General features: G+C 44.6%; 1 protein-coding gene across 6 annotated transcripts in view; it reads right to left on the bottom strand.

Annotated features, from left to right (window-relative positions):
• Positions 1-23,106, bottom strand: part of schip1 (schwannomin interacting protein 1) — a 1,140,784-nt gene that overhangs the window by 41,575 nt on the left and 1,076,103 nt on the right. For all 6 annotated transcript variants that reach the window (XM_034168281.1, XM_034168282.1, XM_034168283.1 and 3 more), the window contains one exon: positions 18,755-18,873. In XM_034168281.1, coding sequence (XP_034024172.1) covers positions 18,755-18,873 — 119 coding nt within the window. The remainder of the gene's footprint in view (positions 1-18,754; positions 18,874-23,106) is intronic.

The raw sequence follows: 23,106 nt of genomic DNA, 5'->3' as shown, positions 1-23,106 counted from the left end.
TTTTTCTGGCAGGGTATCACAGTTTCACTTTTGGAACCACTGATCAACAGTATAACCACTACTCACTCAGCTAAAAACCATCCCACAATGTGCTAGAAGTCAGGATCTGAAGAGGATATCAGTATCATGCCATCAACTTCCTTTGGGATTAATAAAGTTCTTCTTATTTACAAACAGCAGAGATCCAATCCTCTGACCACCATATTGAACACAGTGACCTGCTGATGTCCACGAAAAATCCCAAACTGAATCGCTGACAAGGTACAATGCCCACGAAGACTGTGTTTGAATTTGACAGAGCACACATGCACATCGGTGTAGCTATGGGCACACAGGGATCATCACAAAGTCCTTAACAAGGATTCTTACACCTCAGATTTCTACAAAACCCTCAACAAGGATCAAGACTTGGTCCACTGTTCCATGATCCGAAATTAATCTGTAGTGTCATGAGGTTTGCCAATTGTTCAGAACCTACTTCACAGCACTCTGGCATAAACTTTACCAAGAAGGACCTCCCATGACATCCCTTAATTGTCTCGCACAATGTTATTGAGTTAATTTCTTTAATTTTTAAAAACATGTTTCTATTTCACTTTGATCTTTTTTTCATTTACTGTCAAGCACTTACAATTGCTCATTGAAAGAAATTTGCAATAAATAGAAAATAAATTTGCCTCATGTTGACTAAGTTCCTTCAGCTGCTTCCTTGTTTCCACTCAGGGTCACCACTGCAGATTCAAGGTGGATCTCCATGTCGATTTGGCACATGTTTTACACCAAATGCCCTTCCTGACACAACTCCATATTACATGGAGAAATGTGGCAGGAGTGGGGTTTGAACCAGGAACCTTCTCCAGTTAAACCAAGCGCACAAACTACTTGGCCACCACCCCTGCTGCCTCATGTGGACCGGTTTCCTCAAAATATCAGTGTGACATTTCACAAGGTCATTAACCTTTTTCTATAATTTTGAGAAATCCTTGTGGTTAGGATCACACATCAACTTCCAGTAAGGTGCTGTGTAGGAGGCATTAACAGTCTGTGTGGTCGCTTTTTGGGAAGTGAGAACCTATACTTTGTCATGCTACAAATATAGTCTGCTGGGTGTCACACTGTCTTTCTATAACACACTTTAGAGATACAGTCGTGGTCAGATGTTTACATGCACTCATCATGGGACGAATATCATGGTAATTTAGGGCTTTTAATGAAGTCTTTGAACGGTTCTTTTGCCAGAGTGGACTGATTATACAGTATACATCATTAATAACTTTAAAAAACAAGAACTGGGTGCACACTTTGAATTTATTTTGGATCTTTTCTAATCCACAAAGTGTCCAAATTATACATACAGGCATAAATATATACATACATTCAGTTAAATCTTTTATGAAGTGGTGCTGAAGGTTTGACAGTATCTTTTTGTTGTGAAAGTGTCGTGACACGGACCCACAACAGGGGGCATTAATGAACGGACAATGGATAAGCCAAAAGTAACAATTTAATGTTGTGAATCACACAATGATGTACAGACAATAACAATATAGTGACTGTCAATCATACACCAGGTGACGTGTGGGCAGGCTCGACGATAGAAGACGCCTGGCGAGAGAAAAGCCGGATCCACACAGCTTCCACTGCCAACGGAGCTGAAGAACACCGGAGCCGCCAAGCCCTGCGCCCCAGGTGGCCGCTGTCTTCACTTCCTGTTCCGGAGCACAGCGGTGTTTTTCTGTATCTGTTAGGTGTTTAATCTGCGCAGTTAGATTGATCTAGTTATCTAGATTACGATTTGTTTCCCAGTGTAATCTTTACGTGCCTTAACTAAAGCACTCCTTCTGCTGAATCACCTCTAAATTATTTACACATTATTCACTTTGCGTGTTTTTAGGAATCCGCTAGCTTAGCGTAGCTACTAGCTCTTAGCCGATTTAGCATGGCGGGTTCTCCTGTCTCTCCCGCACTTTTCTGCTCTGGGTGTGAAATGTTTAGTTATTCCTTGGCCTCCTTTAGCAGTAACGGTACTTGTAATAAGTGTAGCTTATTCGTAGCTTTGGAGGCCAGGCTGGGCGAATTGGAGACTCGGCTCCACACCGTGGAAAATTCTACAGCTAGCCAGGCCCCTGTAGTCGGTGCGGACCAAGGTAGCTTAGCCGCCGTTAGTTACCCCCTGGCAGATCCCGAGCAGCCGGGAAAGCAGGCTGACTGGGTGACTGTGAGGAGGAAGTGTAGCCCTAAACAGAAGCCCCGTGTACACCGCCAACCCGTTCACATCTCTAACCGTTTTTCCCCACTCGACGACACACCCGCCGAGGATCAAACTCTGGTTATTGGCGACTCTGTTTTGCGAAATGTGAAGTTAGCGACACCAGCAACCATAGTCAATTGTCTTCCGGGGGCCAGAGTAGGCGACATTGAAGGAAATTTGAAACTGCTGGCTAAGGCTAAGCGTAAATTTGGTAAGATTGTAATTCACGTCGGCAGTAATGACACCCGGTTACGCCAATCGGAGGTCACTAAAATTAACATTAAATCGGTGTGTAACTTTGCAAAAACAATGTCGGACTCTGTAGTTTTCTCTGGGCCCCTCCCCAATCGGACCGGGAGTGACATGTTTAGCCGCATGTTCTCCTTGAATTGCTGGCTGTCTGAGTGGTGTCCAAAAAATGAGGTGGGCTTCATAGATAATTGGCAAAGCTTCTGGGGAAAACCTGGTCTTGTTAGGAGAGACGGCATCCATCCCACTTTGGATGGAGCAGCTCTCATTTCTAGAAATCTGGCCAATTTTCTTAAATCCTCCAAACCGTGACTATCCAGGGTTGGGACCAGGAAGCAGAGTTGTAGTCTTACACACCTCTCTGCAGCTTCTCTCCCCCTGCCATCCCCTCATTACCCCATCCCCGTAGAGACGGTGCCTGCTCCCAGACTACCAATAACCAGCAAAAATCTATTTAAGCATAAAAAAAAAAAATAATAATAATAATATAGCACCTTTAACTGCACCACAGACTAAAACAGTTAAATGTGGTCTATTAAACATTAGGTCTCTCTCTTCTAAGTCCCTGTTGGTAAATGATATAATAATTGATCAACATATTGATTTATTCTGCCTTACAGAAACCTGGTTACAGCAGGATGAATATGTTAGTTTAAATGAGTCAACACCCCGAGTCACACTAACTGTCAGAATGCTCGTAGCACGGGCCGGGGCGGAGGATTAGCAGCAATCTTCCATTCCAGCTTATTAATTAATCAAAAACCCAGACAGAGCTTTAATTCATTTGAAAGCTTGACTCTTAGTCTTGTCCATCCAAATTGGAAGTCCCAAAAACCAGTTTTATTTGTTATTATCTATCGTCCACCTGGTCGTTACTGTGAGTTTCTCTGTGAATTTTCAGACTTTTTGTCTGACTTAGTGCTTAGCTCAGATAAGATAATTATAGTGGGCGATTTTAACATCCACACAGATGCTGAGAATGACAGCCTCAACACTGCATTTAATCTATTATTAGACTCTATTGGCTTTGCTCAAAAAGTAAATGAGTCCACCCACCACTTTAATCATATCTTAGATCTTGTTCTGACTTATGGTATGGAAATAGAAGACTTAACAGTATTCCCTGAAAACTCCCTTCTGTCTGATCATTTCTTAATAACATTTACATTTACTCTGATGGACTACCCAGCAGTGGGGAATAAGTTTCATTACACTAGAAGTCTTTCAGAAAGCGCTGTAACTAGGTTTAAGGATATGATTCCTTCTTTATGTTCTCTAATGCCATATACCAACACAGTGCAGAGTAGCTACCTAAACTCTGTAAGTGAGATAGAGTATCTCGTCAATAGTTTTACATCCTCATTGAAGACAACTCTGGATGCTGTAGCTCCTCTAAAAAAGAGAGCTTTAAATCAGAAGTGCCTGACTCCGTGGTATAACTCACAAACTCGTAGCTTAAAGCAGATAACCCGTAAGTTGGAGAGGAAATGGCGTCTCACTAATTTAGAAGATCTTCACTTAGCCTGGAAAAAGAGTCTGTTGCTCTATAAAAAAGCCCTCCGTAAAGCTAGGACATCTTTCTACTCATCACTAATTGAAGAAAATAAGAACAACCCCAGGTTTCTTTTCAGCACTGTAGCCAGGCTGACAAAGAGTCAGAGCTCTATTGAGCTGAGTATTCCATTAACTTTAACTAGTAATGACTTCATGACTTTCTTTGCTAACAAAATTTTAACTATTAGAGAAAAAATTACTCATAACCATCCCAAAGACGTATCGTTATCTTTGGCTGCTTTCAGTGATGCCGGTATTTGGTTAGACTCTTTCTCTCCGATTGTTCTGTCTGAGTTATTTTCATTAGTTACTTCATCCAAACCATCAACATGTTTATTAGACCCCATTCCTACCAGGCTGCTCAAGGAAGCCCTACCATTATTTAATGCTTCGATCTTAAATATGATCAATCTATCTTTGTTAGTTGGCTATGTACCACAGGCTTTTAAGGTGGCAGTAATTAAACCATTACTTAAAAAGCCATCACTTGACCCAGCTATCTTAGCTAATTATAGGCCAATCTCCAACCTTCCTTTTCTCTCAAAAATTCTTGAAAGGGTAGTTGTAAAACAGCTAACTGATCATCTGCAGAGGAATGGTCTATTTGAAGAGTTTCAGTCAGGTTTTAGAATTCATCATAGTACAGAAACAGCATTAGTGAAGGTTACAAATGATCTTCTTATGGCCTCGGACAGTGGACTCATCTCTGTGCTTGTTCTGTTAGACCTCAGTGCTGCTTTTGAGACTGTTGACCATAAAATTTTATTACAGAGATTAGAGCATGCCATAGGTATTAAAGGCACTGCGCTGCGGTGGTTTGAATCATATTTGTCTAATAGATTACAATTTGTTCATGTAAATGGGGAATCTTCTTCACAGACTAAAGTTAATTATGGAGTTCCACAAGGTTCTGTGCTAGGACCAATTTTATTCACTTTATACATGCTTCCCTTAGGCAGTATTATTAGACGGTATTGCTTAAATTTTCATTGTTACGCAGATGATACCCAGCTTTATCTATCCATGAAGCCAGAGGACACACACCAATTAGCTAAACTGCAGGATTGTCTTACAGACATAAAGACATGGATGACCTCTAATTTCCTGCTTTTAAACTCAGATAAAACTGAAGTTATTGTACTTGGCCCCACAAATCTTAGAAACATGGTGTCTAACCAGATCCTTACTCTGGATGGCATTACCCTGACCTCTAGTAATACTGTGCGAAATCTTGGAGTCATTTTTGATCAGGATATGTCATTCAAAGCGCATATTAAACAAATATGTAGGACTGCTTTTTTGCATTTACGCAATATCTCTAAAATCAGAAAGGTCTTGTCTCAGAGTGATGCTGAAAAACTAATTAATGCATTTATTTCCTCTAGGCTGGACTATTGTAATTCATTATTATCAGGTTGTCCTAAAAGTTCCCTAAAAAGCCTTCAGTTAATTCAAAATGCTGCAGCTAGAGTACTGACGGGGACTAGAAGGAGAGAGCATATCTCACCCATATTGGCCTCTCTTCATTGGCTTCCTGTTAATTCTAGAATAGAATTTAAAATTCTTCTTCTTACTTATAACGTTTTGAATAATCAGGTCCCATCTTATCTTAGGGACCTCGTAGTACCATATCACCCCAATAGAGCGCTTCGCTCTCAGACTGCAGGCTTACTTGTAGTTCCTAGGGTTTGTAAGAGTAGAATGGGAAGCAGAGCCTTCAGCTTTCAGGCTCCTCTCCTGTGGAACCAGCTCCCAATTCAGATCAGGGAGACAGACACCCTCTCTACTTTTAAGATTAGGCTTAAAACTTTCCTTTTTGCTAAAGCTTATAGTTAGGGTTGGATCAGGTGACCCTGAACCATCCCTTAGTTATGCTACTATAGACAGTCCAGATGAGTGTGAGTTCGCACACTCAGTAATCCCACAGTCTGTATTCAGTAAAGGAGGGAGAACCTCCACCTCCAATCACACACTCGTGCAGCTCCTGAGATAACCACTTATCTGGGTGGGGTGTGAGGCGAAGCTGTCGCAGTCCACACCAAACGCCAACTCCGCAGACAGGGTATCCGTCCCAGGAAAACGGCTGCAAAAAGAGATCAGACTAATACTCGAATTTAAGTCAGCAGAGAAAATTACCTGATTGGTAGTTGATTTCTCGGCGGGGAGGTGGAGTTGCAGTCCGGCCTTTATGGTGGTGGTGATGAGTAGTGGATGAGTGACAGCTGGTACGGATGATGAGTGACAGCTGTCACTCCTGGTCGCTCCGACGCCCTCTCATGCTTGAAGCCCGCACTTCAAGCAGGGCGCCATCTTGTGGTGGTGGGCCAGCAGTACCTCCTCTTCAGCGGCCCACACAACAGGACCCCCCCCTCAACGGGCACCTCCTGGCGCCTGACCAGGCTTGTCCGGGTGACGGGTGTAGAAGTCGGCCAGGAGGGCCGGGTCCAGGATGAAGCTCCTCTTCACCCAGGAGCGCTCTTCGGGGCCATAACCCTCCCAGTCCACCAGATACTGGAACCCCCGGCCCTTTCGACGGACGTCCAGGAGCCGGCGTACCGTCCACGCGGGCTCCCCGTCAATGATCCGGGCAGGAGGCGGCGCTGGTCCCGGGGCACACAGTGGTGAGGTATGGCAGTGCTTGAGTCTCGACACATGAAACATGGGGTGTATCCGCAGTGAAGCTGGCAGCTTCAGCTTCACTGCGGCCGGACTGAGGACTTTGAGGATGGGAAAAGGTCCGATGTACCTGTCCTTGAGTTTGTGGGATTCCACCTGCAGGGGGATGTCCTTAGTGGATAGCCAGACCTCCTGCCCGGGCTGGTATGCAGGGGCCGGGGAACGCCGGCGGTCTGCATGGGCCTTAGCCCTCGTCCGGGCGGCTCTGAGCAGGGCAGAGCGGGCGGTACGCCACACCCGACGGCACTTCCTCAGATGGGCCTGGACCGAGGGCACCCCGACCTCTCCCTCCACCAGTGGAAACAATGGGGGCTGGTACCCCAAACACACCTCAAATGGGGAGAGGCCGGTGGCAGATGAGACTTGGCTATTATGAGCGTACTCGATCCAGGCCAGATGGTCACTCCACGCCGTCGGGTGCGTGGAGGTCACGCAGCGGAGGCCCTGCTCCAGTTCCTGGTTAGTCCGCTCTGCCTGCCCGTTCGTCTGGGGGTGGTACCCAGACGAGAGACTAACGGTGGCCCCCAGTTCCCTGCAGAAACTCCTCCAGACCTGGGAGAAGAACTGAGGACCACGATCCGAGACGTCTGATGGAATCCCATGCAGACGCACGACGTGGTGGACCAGGAGGTCTGCAGTCTCCTGGGCCGTCGGGAGCTTCGGGAGGGCCACGAAGTGGGCCGCCTTGGAGAACCGGTCCGCTATCGTTAAGATGGTGGTGTTGCCCTGGGACGGCGGGAGGCCCGTGACAAAGTCCAGGCCAATATGAGACCAGGGGCGACGAGGCACGGGCAGAGGCTGGAGGAGGCCTTGGGCCTTGTGGTGGTCGGCTTTGCCCTGGCACAGGTGGTGCAGGCCTGGACATATTCCCGGACGCCGGCTTCCATAGACACCCACCAGAAGCGCTGCCGGACCACTGCCATGGTCCTTCGCACCCCTGGATGACAGGAGAGCTTGGAACCGTGACAGAAGTCACGGACCGCAGCCCTGGCCTCTGGTGGGACGTACAGCTTGTCCTTTGGACCTGTCCCCGGGTCTGGGCTCCGTGTCAGGGCCTCCCGGACGGTCTTCTCCACGTCCCAGGTAAGGGTGGCCACGACAGTGGACTCGGGGATGATGGTGTCAGGGGGGTCTGACGGCTCGGTCTTGACCTCCTCTTCATGCACCCGGGACAGGGCGTCAGACCATTGGTTCTTTGTCCCGGGGCTGTAGGTGATCCGGAAGTCAAAACGCCCGAAGAACAGCGACCAGCGGGCTTGCCTGGGGTTCAGACGCTTCGCGGTCCGGATGTACTCCAGGTTCCGATGGTCCGTGAAAACCGTAAATGGTACCGATGCTCCCTCTAACAGGTGTCTCCACTCCTCAAGAGCCTCCTTCACCGCATGAAGTTCCCGATTGCCGACGTCATAGTTCCGTTCGGCTGGGGTCAACCTGCGGGAAAAGTAGGCACATGGATGGAGAACCTTGTCGGACTCCCCGCTCTGGGACAGCACGGCTCCTATCCCTGAGTCAGAGGCATCCACATCAACAACAAACTGGCGCTTGGGATCGGGCTGCACCAGAACCAGTGCAGTCGAGAACCGGCGTTTCAACTCCCTAAACGCGGCTTCGCACCGATCCGACCAGGTGAAGGGGACTTTTGTGGAGGTCAGGGCTGTCAGGGGGCTAACTACCTGACTGTAGCCCTTGATGAACCTCCGGTAGAAATTTGCAAAACCGAGGAACTGTTGTATTTTCCTACGGTTCGTTGGTTGGGGCCAATCTCTCACCACCGCAACCTTGGCCGGATCAGGGGTGACAGAGTTGGAGGAGATTATGAACCCCAGGAAAGACAAAGAAGTGCGGTGGAACTCACACTTCTCTCCCTTCACAAACAGCTGGTTCTCCAACAACCACTGTAGGACCTGACGTACATGCTTGACATGGGTCTCAGGATCCGGAGAAAACATGAGTATATCGTCTAGATATACGAAGACAAACCGATGCAGGAAGTCCCGCAAGACGTCATTAACCAACGCTTGGAACGTCGCGGGCGCATTGGTGAGGCCGAACGGCATGACCAGATACTCAAAGTGACCTAACGGGGTGTTAAATGCCGTCTTCCACTCGTCTCCCTCCTGGATCCGAACCAGGTGATAAGCATTCCTAAGATCCAATTTCGTGAAAATTTGGGCTCCATGCAGGGGCGTGAACACTGAATCCAACAGAGGTAACGGGTATCGGTTGCGAACCGTGATCTCGTTCATCCCTCTGTAATCAATGCATGGACGGAGTCCGCCGTCCTTCTTGCCCACAAAAAAGAAACCAGCACCCATCGGAGAGGTGGAGTTCCCGGCAGCTAACGAGTCCTGGATGTAGGTCTCCATTGATTCGCGTTCCGGACGTGAGAGGTTGTACAGCCTGCTGGACGGGTACTCAGCGCCCGGTATCAAATCAATGGCACAATCGTACGGACGGTGCGGGGGCAGCGTGAGTGCCAGATCCTTGCTGAAGACGTCAGCAAGGTCATGGTACTCGGCTGGCACCGCCGCCAGATTGGGGGGGACTAAAACCTCCTCCTTAGCTGTCACACCGGGTGGAACCGAGGATCCTAAACACTCCCGGTGGCAGGTTTCGCTCCACTGAACCACAGCATCACACGGCCAATCAATCCGGGGATTGTGTTTTAGTACCCATGGAAAACCCAAAATTACTCGGGAGGTAGAAGGTGTTACATAAAACACAATCTCCTCCCTGTGATTCCCAGACACCACCAATGTCACTGGCTGTGTCTGGTGTGTGATCAGTGGAAGAAGGGTGCCATCTAGCGCCCGCACCGACAATGGTGACGGTAAGGCCACTAGAGGGAGCCCAACCTCCTTTGCCCATCTGCTATGCAGCAGATTCCCCTCCGACCCCGTGTCCACCAGTGCTGGGGCATGAAGGGTTAGATCCCCACTCAGGATCGTGACTGGGATTCGTGCAGATCGTCGGGGTTTTCCCATGTGGGTGTTGTGACACACCCTTAGCCCAGTCTCTAAGGACGAGTGCTGCTGTTTTGACCGTTTGGGGCATTCTCTCTGTGTGTGCTCGGTAGAGCTGCAGAGAAAACACTCTCCACGGATCAGCCTCCTTTGTCTCTGATCTGATCGTTTTTTGGCCCTGCTCGTTTCCATAGCAACGTCAGCAGGGGGAGCTGTTGTCACGTGGAGAGCCCTGGCAGTGGAGCGTGGGGAAGTCGGCTTCCTTTCGGACCCGGGAGGAAGAGGGACGGCTTGTGCCTGGCCACGCCCCTCGTCTCGCTCCCGTCTGTGTTCCGTTAATCAGTTGTCTAACCATATAGCAAGGTCAATAAGCCCATCTAAATCCCGCAGCTCGTCCTTCGCCACCAGGTGCTCCTTAAGGACCAGAGACAGTCCGTTTACAAAGGCGGCGCGGAGCGCAACAGCATTCCAGCTGGCTCGCGCTGCCGCGATGCGGAAGTCGACTGCATACTTCGCTGCGCTCCGACGCCCCTGCCGTATCGACAGCAGCACACTTGAAGCAGTCTCACCTCTATGAGGGTGGTCGAACACCTGTCGGAACTCCCTCACAAACTCAGTATAAACCGTTAGGAGCCGTGAATTCTGCTCCCAAAGCGCCGTAGCCCAGGCGTGTGCCTCTCCTCGAAGCAAATTGATCACATAAGCCACCCGGCTGGCGTCTGCTGCGTACATGACGGGACGCTGCGAAAAGACGAGCGAGCACTGCATCAAGAAGTCAGCGCACGTCTCCACACAGCCTCCGTACGGCTCCGGAGGGCTTATGTATGCTTCAGGGGAAGGTGGGGGGGGGTTCGTTGAACGACCAGCGGAATGTCTGTTTCTGGCACACGGTCAGCAGGAGGAGGTGCTGCAGCAGCGCCCTGAGCACGCGCTTCCACCTGGGCGGTGAGAGCCTCTATCCTACGATTGAGAACACTGCTCTGCTCGGTAACTAAGTCCAACCGAGCGGTAAAGGCAGTTAAGATGTGCTGCAGCTCACCCAACACGCCTCCTGCTGGTGCCTGTGCACTTCGTTCTTCCATTGGCTGTTCAAGCGATGGTTGACGCCCCTCGGGATCCATGACGCTGGCCAAGAAATCCTGTTGTGAAAGTGTCGTGACACGGACCCACAACAGGGGGCGTTAATGAACGACAATGGATAAGCCAAAAGTAACAATTTAATGTTGTGAATCACACAACGATGTACAGACAATAACAATATAGTGACTGTCAATCATACACCAGGTGACGTGTGGGCAGGCTCGACGATAGAAGACGTCTGGCGAGAGAAAAGCCGGATCCACACAGCTTCCACTGCCAACGGAGCTGAAGAACACCGGAGCCGCCAAGCCCTGCGCCCCAGGTGGCCGCTATCTTCAGCAGTCAGACCCGGTACTGCTGGCAGAGAACAGAGACAGTCCTGATGAGTGTGAGGTCGCACACTCAGTAATCCCACAGTCTGTATTCAGTAAAGGAGGGAGAACCTCCACCTCCAATCACACACTCGTGCAGCTCCTGAGATAACCACTTATCTGGGTGGGGTGTGAGGCGAAGCCGTCACAGTCCACACCAAACGCCAACTCCGCAGACAGGGTATCCGTCCCAGGAAAACGGCTGCAAAAAGAGATCAGACTAATACTCAAATTTAAGTCAGCAGAGAAAATTACCTGATTGGTAGTTGATTTCTCGGCGGGGAGGTGGAGTTGCAGTCCGGCCTTTATGGTGGTGGTGGTGAGTAGTGGATGAGTGACAGCTGTCACTCCTGGTCACTCCGACGCCCTCTCATGCTTGAAGCCCGCACTTCAAGCAGGGCGCCATCTTGTGGTGGTGGGCCAGCAGTACCTCCTCTTCAGCGGCCCACACATCACTTTTAATGTGACAAGTCCAAGGCCTATGAACTTCTCGTTGGTGATCATTATTGACTACAACTAGTAGTTTCTCTATGCCAGCATAAAAAGGATGTGTTTGACAGCACTCAATGGACTGGCCAATACTAAAGAACATTTGGAAAGTCCAAGGAACTTAGTGAAGATCTAAGAAAAAGGTCTCTTGGAGCCATTTCTAAACAACTGCAGATTGCAAGCTCATCAGTTCAAACAATTACACGTAAGTAAAAGTTAGTCGGATGTGTCACCATTTTGTCAAGGTCTGGAAAAAAGTTCTGGAAAAAGACCCAAACTGTCACACTAAGATGAAAAGAAATTAGTTCTAATTTTTTCTAAATCTAACCTTGCTCGTCTGGTGAAGACTGCCATGAAAGTTGTAGGAAACTGAAACTGAAAACCCTGCAGTCCATGTATGAACAGTCTGTTCTCAGACAAGCACAGTGAGCTTTGGTGGATCCTTCCCACATCCTCTAAGATGAGTATGAACTCCTGCCGTCTGGTAGGTGATACAGAGTCCCTCAGTGTAGACTTAATTGCTTTAAAAACTCATTTGTGCCCATGTCAATTAGAGTTTTAAGTAATGGTTCCTGGAATAGGTAGTAGGATTGTGCATTAATGTCATGGTGTCATTGTTATTCAGTGTTATTTATTCATTATCATTTACTATATTGTCAGCATTTTCCTTTGCAATAGGTGTATGTGCAATATGGCTTCTGTATTAGGGATATGTGCAATATGCATGAACCATCTGTGCGAGATTGTTGTGCAAAAGGGGTATGTGCAATATTGGTGTGTGCATTAAGTTATGTGCAACATGCACGAGTTATGTAATTATGGCAGTTTTATTTGTGCAGCTCTTTGAGTCCAAGACAAATTTCCCTGGAAGGGACAATAAAGTGTATCGTATCGTATCGTATCGTATCGTATCGTATCGTATGGTATCGTATCGTATCGTAGTTAGGATGTTCAGGAACAACCCAGGAACCACCAAGGCTATTGAAGGGTTGTGAGAAGGAATGGCAACATTACAAAGCAGTAAATACTGCATTCACATGTTGGCTGTAATAAACTGGATTTTCCATTGTTTTCAATGACAGGTTGACAGAAAATTTCCGCCACAACTGGCTATGACCACAGTAACCGTGCACCTTGACGAAACTTGCCGTCAAAAGTTAAAAATGTTCAACTTTTGCTGCTTACTGCAGCAACAAAAAGGCAAACTGGGTGTTGTTTTACCTTTAATGAGGAGGTAAGATGGACATTATTTAATTGTAGAGAATGACCTGATTTTAATCAGACAAATGTGAATAGTTTGTGTGATATTACAAAGACAAATTAATCTATAACCTTGGAAAAGTATGCTTTTTCACTGCCATTAGAACTAGGGCTTTATGTTTTAATATAACAAAACACTTTGTTGCATCTTTCAGTTAAGTGAATTATTGTTCATGTCATTAGCATTAGAAAGGACTACACCTCATGGAACCACAGGACCACAGGAATTCTGCTACAATGACTGCCATGACAGTTTTTCTTGTGTCGATGTGAATGCAGCATCAGCATCCCAACTTTTTTTGGAATATGTTCAAGTCAATCAAGTCTAGAAGCATGTGCTGGTACTGTGCTTCACTACATCCATGCACCCCATCAAACCACCTTGGGTCCTGGATGGTAACTACCCAGGCAGACAACCAGTGTGTTCCCACATCCTCATTTGGAATGTTGCAGGCCTTCCATACAGGAATGGATGTATATTAATAATTGAAATGAAGCTGACCACATAAAACATGACATATCTTTGGTTCATATTGACTGCAATGAAATAATATCAAAGTAAATGTAAGAATCACTTTTATTCTTTGCATTTTCCATACTATGCTAATTTTTGGGGGTTGTACAGCAGAGACGCTACCCTTTTATCATTTTGAGACATTAAATGAGTTCATGATTGATGAAGTAGGTCATTTTTGTTTTAAGCTGTAGTCTGTTTTGAATTTTACAATTAAATCCATAAAGGATTTTCCACTGCACCACTATAATTGGTTTGTTGTTTACTTCTTTTCAAATAAAAGATTCACAAGCATATATCACCAAAAAACATCAAAGTTTACCAGTGAATAATGTAGTATTTGATCCGTGTGGGTTAAAAGACAGCAACAAAATGCAATGACACACTGGGAAAATCAGTTTCTTGGCATGTTTTGAGGGTCCATTTGGCACTGATTTGCTATATGATACTGTGACATTGAGTCAAACAAACAGTGGCAGACCTTCAGTTGTGACAGAAAGTACTAAAAAATGACATCAAATGGAAACATAAAGACAGTGAGGGACACAGATACTAAACATTAGCCACTACAGATCCTGCTGGGAACAACTATGGATAAAATCTGGACAAATTTCAACCAAATGTTTTGCTGGATATTTGCTGAACAGGAAAAACAACACTGACCCAAATCTACAATCAGTTTTCATTTCTAACATTAGTCAAAATTATATATTTACTTGGTTTGCCAAAACGAGTTAGTGGAGGGATTTATTTTTTATCATAACTTTATTAGTTAGCTTATTCGTAGCTTTGGAGGCCAGGCTGGGCGATTTGGAGACTCTGCTCCACACCGTGGAAAATTCTACAGCTAGCCAGGCCCCTGTAGTCGGTGCGGACCAAGGTAGCTTAGCCGCCGTTAGTTCCCCCCTGGCAGATCCCGAGCAGCTGGGAAAGCAGGCCGACTGGGTGACTGTGAGGAGGAAGCGTAGTTCTAAACAGAAGCCCCGTGTACACCGCCAACCCGTTCACATTTCTAACCGTTTTTCCCCACTCGGCGACACACCCGCCGAGGATCAAACTCTGGTTATTGGCGACTCTGTTTTGAGAAATGTGAATTTAGCGACACCAGCAACCATAGTCAATTGTCTTCCGGGGGCCAGAGCAGGCGACATTGAAGGAAATTTGAAACTGCTGGCTAAGGCTAAGCGTAAATTTGGTAAGATTGTAATTCACGTCGGCAGTAATGACACCCGGTTACGCCAATCGGAGGTCACTAAAATTAACATTGAATCGGTGTGTAACTTTGCAAAAACAATGTCGGACTCTGTAGTTTTCTCTGGGCCCCTCCCCAATCGGACTGGGAGTGACATGTTTAGCCGCATGTTCTCCTTGAATTGCTGGCTGTCTGAGTGGTGTCCAAAAAATGAGGTGGGCTTCATAGATAATTGGCAAAGCTTCTGGGGAAAACCTGGTCTTGTTAGGAGAGACGGCATCCATCCCACTTTGGATGGAGCAGCTCTCATTTCTAGAAATCTGGCCAATTTTCTTAAATCCTCCAAACCGTGACTATCCAGGGTTGGGACCAGGAAGCAGAGTTGTAGTCTTACACACCTCTCTGCAGCTTCTCTCCCCCTGCCATCCCCTCATTACCCCATCCCCGTAGAGACGGTGCCTGCTCCCAGACCACCAACAACCAGCAAAAATCTATTTAAGCATAAAAATTCAAAAAGAAAAAATAATATAGCACCTTCAACTGCACCACAGACTAAAACAGTTAAATGTGGTCTATTAAACATTAGGTCTCTCTCTTCTAAGTCCCTGTTGGTAAATGATATAATAATTGATCAACATATTGATTTATTCTGCCTTACAGAAACCTGGTTACAGCAGGATGAATATGTTAGTTTAAATGAGTCAACACCCCCGAGTCACACTAACTGTCAGAATGCTCGTAGCACGGGCCGGGGCGGAGGATTAGCAGCAATCTTCCATTCCAGCTTATTAATTAATCAAAAACCCAGACAGAGCTTTAATTCATTTGAAAGCTTGTCTCTTAGTCTTGTCCATCCAAACTGGAAGTCCCCAAAACCAGTTTTATTTGTTATTATCTATCGTCCACCTGGTCGTTACTGTGAGTTTCTCTGTGAATTTTCAGACCTTTTGTCTGACTTAGTGCTTAGCTCAGATAAGATAATTATAGTGGGCGATTTTAACATCCACACAGATGCTGAGAATGACAGCCTCAACACTGCATTTAATCTATTATTAGACTCAATTGGCTTTGCTCAAAATGTAAATGAGTCCACCCACCACTTTAATCATATCTTAGATCTTGTTCTGACTTATGGTATGGAAATAGAAGACTTAACAGTATTCCCTGAAAACTCCCTTCTGTCTGATCATTTCTTAATAACATTTACATTTACTCTGATGGACTACCCAGCAGTGGGGAATAAGTTTCATTACACTAGAAGTCTTTCAGAAAGCGCTGTAACTAGGTTTAAGGATATGATTCCTTCTTTATGTTCTCTAATGCCATATACCAACACAGTGCAGAGTAGCTACCTAAACTCTGTAAGTGAGATAGAGTATCTCGTCAATAGTTTTACATCCTCATTGAAGACAACTTTGGATGCTGTAGCTCCTCTGAAAAAGAGAGCTTTAAATCAGAAGTGCCTGACTCCATGGTATAGCTCACAAACTCGTAGCTTAAAGCAGATAACCCGTAAGTTGGAGAGGAAATGGCGTCTCACTAATTTAGAAGATCTTCACTTAGCCTGGAAAAAGAGTCTGTTGCTCTATAAAAAAGCCCTCCGTAAAGCTAGGACATCTTTCTACTCATCACTAATTGAAGAAAATAAGAACAACCCCAGGTTTCTTTTCAGCACTGTAGCCAGGCTGACAAAGAGTCAGAGCTCTATTGAGCTGAGTATTCCATTAACTTTAACTAGTAATGACTTCATGACTTTCTTTGCTAACAAAATTTTAACTATTAGAGAAAAAATGACTCATAACCATCCCAAAGATGTATCGTTATCTTTGGCTGCTTTCAGTGATGCCGGTATTTGGTTAGACTCTTTCTCTCCGATTGTTCTGTCTGAGTTATTTTCATTAGTTACTTCATCCAAACCATCAACATGTTTATTAGACCCCATTCCTACCAGGCTGCTCAAGGAAGCCCTACCATTATTTAATGCTTCGATCTTAAATATGATCAATCTATCTTTGTTAGTTGGCTATGTACCACAGGCTTTTAAGGTGGCAGTAATTAAACCATTACTTAAAAAGCCATCACTTGACCCAGCTATCTTAGCTAATTATAGGCCAATCTCCAACCTTCCTTTTCTCTCAAAAATTCTTGAAAGGGTAGTTGTAAAACAGCTAACTGATCATCTGCAGAGGAATGGTCTATTTGAAGAGTTTCAGTCAGGTTTTAGAATTCATCATAGTACAGAAACAGCATTAGTGAAGGTTACAAATGATCTTCTTATGGCCTCGGACAGTGGACTCATCTCTGTGCTTGTTCTGTTAGACCTCAGTGCTGCTTTTGATACTGTTGACCATAAAATTTTATTACAGAGATTAGAACATGCCATAGGTATTAAAGGCACTGCGCTGCGGTGGTTTGAATCATATTTGTCTAATAGATTACAATTTGTTCATGTAAATGGGGAATCTTCTTCACAGACTAAAGTTAATTATGGAGTTCCACAAGGTTCTGTGCTAGGACCAATTTTATTCACTTTATACATGCTTCCCTTAGGCAGTATTATTAGACGGTATTGTTTAAATTTTCATTGTTACGCAGATGATACCCAGCTTTATCTATCCATGAAGCCAGAGGACACACACCAATTAGCTAAACTGCAGGATTGTCTTACAGACATAAAGACATGGATGACCTCTAATTTCCTGCTTTTAAACTCAGATAAAACTGAAGTTATTGTACTTGGCCCCACAAATCTTACAAACATGGTGTCTAATCAGATCCTTACTCTGGATGGCATTACCCTGACCTCTAGTAATACTGTGAGAAATCTTGGAGTCATTTTTGATCAGGATATGTCATTCAAAGCGCATATTAATCAAATATGTAGGACTGCTTTTTTGCATTTACGCAATATCTCTAAAATTAGAAAGGTCTTGTCTCAGAGTGATGCTGAAAAACTAATTCATGCATTTATTTCCTCTAGGCTGGACTACTGTAATTCATTATTATCAGGTTGTCCTAAAAGTTCCCTAAAAAGCCTTCAGTTAATTCAAAATGCTGCAGCTAGAGTACTAACGGGGACTAGAAGGAGAGAGCATATCTCACCCATATTGGCCTCTCTTCATTGGCTTCCTGTTAACTCTAGAATAGAATTTAAAATTCTTCTTCTTACTTATAAGGTTTTGAATAATCAGGTCCCATCTTATCTTAGGGACCTCGTAGTACCATATCACCCCAATAGAGTGCTTCGCTCTCAGACTGCAGGCTTACTTGTAGTTCCTAGGGTTTGTAAGAGTAGAATGGGAGGCAGAGCCTTCAGCTTTCAGGCTCCTCTCCTGTGGAACCAGCTCCCAATTCAGATCAGGGAGACAGACACCCTCTCTACTTTTAAGACTAGGCTTAAAACTTTCCTTTTTGCTAAAGCTTATAGTTAGGGCTGGATCAGGTGACCCTGAACCATCCCTTAGTTATGCTGTTATAGACGTAGACTGCTGGGGGGTTCCCACGATGCACTGTTTCTTTCTCTTTTGCTCTGTATGCACCACTCTGCATTTAATCATTAGTGATCGATCTCTGCTCCCCTCCACAGCATGTCTTTTTCCTGGTTCTCTCCCTCAGCCCCAACCAGTCCCAGCAGAAGACTGCCCCTCCCTGAGCCTGGTTCTGCTGGAGGTTTCTTCCTGTTAAAAGGGAGTTTTTCCTTCCCACTGTAGCCAAGTGCTTGCTCACAGGGGGTCGTTTTGACCGTTGGGGTTTTACATAATTATTGTATGGCCTTGCCTTACAATATAAGGCGCCTTGGGGCAACTGTTTGTTGTGATTTGGCGCTATATAAAAAAAAAATTGATTGATTGATTGATTAGATGTATTTGTGCCATTTGCAAGCGGGAAATTCCGACTTCCCAGGTACTATCCAATGCAGTGTGAACTTAGAACCTTACATGTTTGTCCTCCCCATCATCTGCAATATCTCATGGAGTGTTGTCACTATGTTTGGTATGGAATTCCCCACAATAAAGGCCAGAAGCAACATTACGTAACGTTGTAACCTTGTGATATACTACAAAAATAAAGGTGCAGAACAAAGGGATTTGGAGGTGTGGTTTCATCCTTGAGCAGTTATAAATGGGGTCACATGAAGGAGGTCAGTGGTCTTACCGTGATGACAGGCTGGGTTTTCCACTTTTGCTGCAGCTGGTATAGATGCCTGGTCCATCGTCAAAGAAACTGCCCAGAGCCAACTTCTGCCTAATAGACTCCCTCTCATTCTTCTGGGCCTGCAGCAGCAGAGCAAGATAAAAAGGATACATCACTTTTCTGTAATCTATTTCCACATTACCTATCCCATTCACACTGAGGTCAGAGGTCACGGTCAGGTCAAAAGCATTTGCTTGACTGAATTCAGGATCTTTCTCAGACAGGTCGACAGATCGGATGGTGTCATAGCAGCTCAAACACAGATGCTTTATATATATATATATATATATATATATATATATATATATATAGACAGGTGTGTGCCTTTCAAAATCATGTCCAAAGCAACTGAATTTACTCCAGGTGGACTCCAATTAAGCTGTAGAAACATCTCAAGGATGATCCGTGGAAACAGGATGAAGTTAAACTCAATTTTGAGCTCCATGACAAATGCTGTGAATAGTTTTTTTTTTAATTTTTTAATAATCACCAAACATCTCAAAAAACTTTTTTCATATTGTCATTATGGGGTATTGTGTGTATAATTCTGAAGAAAAAATGAATTTCATCCATTTTGGAATAAGTCTGTAACAAAAAATGCAGAAAAAGTGAAGCGCTGTGAATACTTTCTGGATGCACTGCATATATATTTTAGTCTCTCACATTATCTCACCTTCACACTACACTGTATAAGCTCTCCCCACAGACAGCACACACAGCGCATACAGAAAATGTAAATCATGATTGCAAGTACAGCTGGTTTATTATCACTACACATTTTCAGTCTCCACCAGCAGATGGTGATGTTGTCTCACAGAAAAGACAGCGAGTTTGTCCATGTCTAAGATGTGGGATATTCTCATACAGGATTAAATTTACTCCTGAGGAAATACCTGTTTATATTTAAAGGATTCCCAGTGTTACATCATTCCTGAATATCAGCCACACTTTGTAACTCTGTGCAGCTTTCAGTCTTGACAGCATTGCGTGCACTTTCACACACAGTCGTCCCACAGCCCACCTCGTCTGTGCAGACAGCAGATAAACACATCCCGCTGCGGTGCGAGCAAATCACATGCTCTCCAATCACACCACAAAAGTCAAATACTCTGAAGCAGGGAGCAGTGGGAGCCAGGCTGTGGAACCAAAGCAATGGCTGATGTTTCAAGAGTGAATCTGTTCTTCAGAAACGAATGAAAAACAAACCAACAACAAAAAACACTGTTTCTGAGACAAGGCACATAAATGATCCATGGAGCTGGCAAGCCTTGTTTTGTGTCACATTTACACTTTTTTACCCACCATTCTCACTCATTAGTCACTCAGCTCACTTCCATGCAGACAACAAAAATAGTTGGCATTAAGGGGTTACGCAGAAGAGTCAACGTCAGCGCTCAGCAATGGCACTTTAATGTTGTTAGTGAGTCGTTTCTGATTCGTGTCTGTCACACTGACTGGTATTTCTGGGTGAACTCACCGTCACTCTGAGAGACCTCCTCCAAAACCTTTCCTAGTTGACTGACACCTTAATGTCATCCACTTCAATTTCAATTCAGTTCAATTTATTAAACTTATAGAGCCCCAAATCACAACAACGTCATCTCAAGGCGCTTCACATAAAACAATCCACAATAAAAACCAAAACAAATTGAAACAAAAAAAAGAGCATGATGAAAAGGTTAAAAACATGATAAAAAGTTAAAAAGGTACAAAAAACCAAATAAATAAAAGAATAAAAGCATACTAAACAATATATTAATCATATAAAATAGCAAACAAATGCATCTTCAGACGCGACTTAAAAGTCTCCACAGAGTCTGACTGCCTCACTAAAACAAGATCATTCCACAGGACCGGGGCACGATAGGAAAAAGCTCTATGTCCCACAGACTTTTTCTTCACCACAGCGACACAGAGCAATCCTGCATCCTGTGAGCGGAGAGCCCGGGCCGGTACGTAGGGCTTAAGTAGATCCACCAAGTAGGGTGGTGCCAGTCCGTGAACAACTTAGGCCAGTAGCAGGACCTTAAAATCTGATCTCACAGAGAGAGGCAACCAGTGAAGGGATGCCAAAATGGGAGTAATGTGGTAAAACCTTCTGCTTCGTGTCAAGAGTCTGGCAGCAGCTTTTTCAACCAATTGAAGACCCCTGATTCTGGACTGCGGCAACCCACAAAATAAAACATTGCAATAATCCAATCTTGAGGAAACAAATGCATGAATCAGGGTCTCAGCATCAGCCATAGACAGGATAGGACGGGTCTTCGCTATATTTTGCAGATGGAAGACAGCAGTCCTTGTTATGTCTTTAATGTTGCGGTAAAAGGACAACGTAGGATCAAAAATTACCCCAAGGTTCCTCACTTTGTCCATATGATGTATAACACATGAACCTAAACTAAGCACTAAATGGTCAAACTGATGCCGATGTCTCGCTGGACCAAGAACCATCATTTCACTCTTATCAGAGTTCGAAAGCAGGAAATTACTAGACATCCAGCTTCTCACTGAAGCAAGGCAATCCTATAGGGATTTTATATGAATAAGAATACCAGCAGTTACTGGCATGTACAATTGAGTATCATCAGCATAGCAATGAAAGGCAACATGCAGGGAAAAAAGCAGGGGGCCCAGAACAGATCCCTGTGGAACCCAAAACTTCATATCACTAAGATTAGAAGTAGTGTTATTGTACAAAACACAATAAGAACGACTGGACAGGTATGACGTCAACCACGCAAGGGCATTCCCAGTAATCCCAAAATAATTCTCCAGCCTATTGAGTAAATTAGGATGATCCACAGTATCAAACACAGCACTAAAATCCAACAACACCAAAACCGTGGTGGTATCTGAGTCCATTGATTGCAAAAGATCATTCACTACTTCAGTGAGAGCTGTCTCCGTGGAGTGATTTTCCAAAAGCAGACTGCAGTAGCTCAAAAAGATTATTCTCGGTAAGGTGGTCCACAAGCTGCCATGAAACCACTTTTTCCTGAATTCTATAACAAAATGATAACAGGTTGATGACAGGTTAGCAGCTAACATAGACTATCACAAAGAGGAATAAATGTTGAGTGTTGGGAACTGATAAGATTTTATTGATATCATTATAAGTTCTGCCTACGGGTCTGATAATTTTTCACTTTCCTATTCAAGTTTCTGTGTGCAGAAAAATGAAGACCTTCAGTATCAATGCAGCTTTTTTTCCTGGCTGTTAGATGCAGAGTTCGACATCAAGACATCACATCTAAAATTATGACACATAACCTTGCAACTGGGAACTGTCAGAAAAACATGCTGCCATTGATAAGAGGAATTGATCATGTCAGACACATACAGTTCAGAAGGATTTAAAGAAAACTGACTTCCAACTTGCAACATGGACATGCAGCAACAACAAAGATGAACACAACTGTGTGTTTGACCAGGGAATTCAGACTAAGGACATTTTAAATGACTGATAGTTGAGTTAGAAAAGGAGGACACAAGCTAATAAACCTGTACAGTCTGTCTGGATGTCTGGTTACTCATGAAAAAGGTTATCTTAGCACACAGACAGCACACAGCACTTATTATTTTTTTTTGTGTTTAATTTTCTGTCAAACCAACTTTTGAATCTGTTCTTTCTTACTTAAATGAAACTTGCAGCATCCAAGCGTTATTACTGCTGCTGAGTATGTACGAGTTTACTTTTTCAATATAAGCATTAATCTTTGCGTATTGTAAAGCATTTGGGCTTAATTAATGATGCCATCAGCAGTTAGTCGACCTCGACTCAACTTTTATGACATAACTGTCGACTTGAAAAAATCTGAAGCTGTTGTGTGCAGCAGAAAGTAATCAGCTTCATAAAACAATGTGCACACACACTTACACACAATTTCCCCCTTTAATATTTAAATATAGCTCGTAAAGTTTGCAGGTGGACATGCCTCATATCCCTCTCTAAACAATCCCATAATTCTCCATAAATGATCAATGCAAAGCGCATTATGAACATTGATGCGCATGTAAATGAGGCATCACTGCTGCCTTTTCAGTCAGCCCCAGTTTGCACATCATTACCACACACCACTGCACTCTCAGCTTGTAAAAAAAAAGAGAAACTGGAGGAGTCGCTCTCACCAGTGAGCTATAACAAATGATAAACATTGCAGACAGCACCACCTGCAGTGTTCACATCGCTTCACGCCTTAATAAGGCAGTGAAAAGTTGACCTAAGCTTTCCAGCACCATTATGCATCATTATATACATCACTGATTACATCTTTGTAGAATATTTGCATGATACTTTTAAAACTCTGGATGTG

Source organism: Thalassophryne amazonica, chromosome 4, assembly GCF_902500255.1.
Source record: "Thalassophryne amazonica chromosome 4, fThaAma1.1, whole genome shotgun sequence".
Lineage (NCBI taxonomy): Eukaryota > Metazoa > Chordata > Actinopteri > Batrachoidiformes > Batrachoididae > Thalassophryne > Thalassophryne amazonica.
Note: the sequence above shows the minus strand (reverse complement) of the source record. Positions and strands in the feature narration are given on the sequence as shown.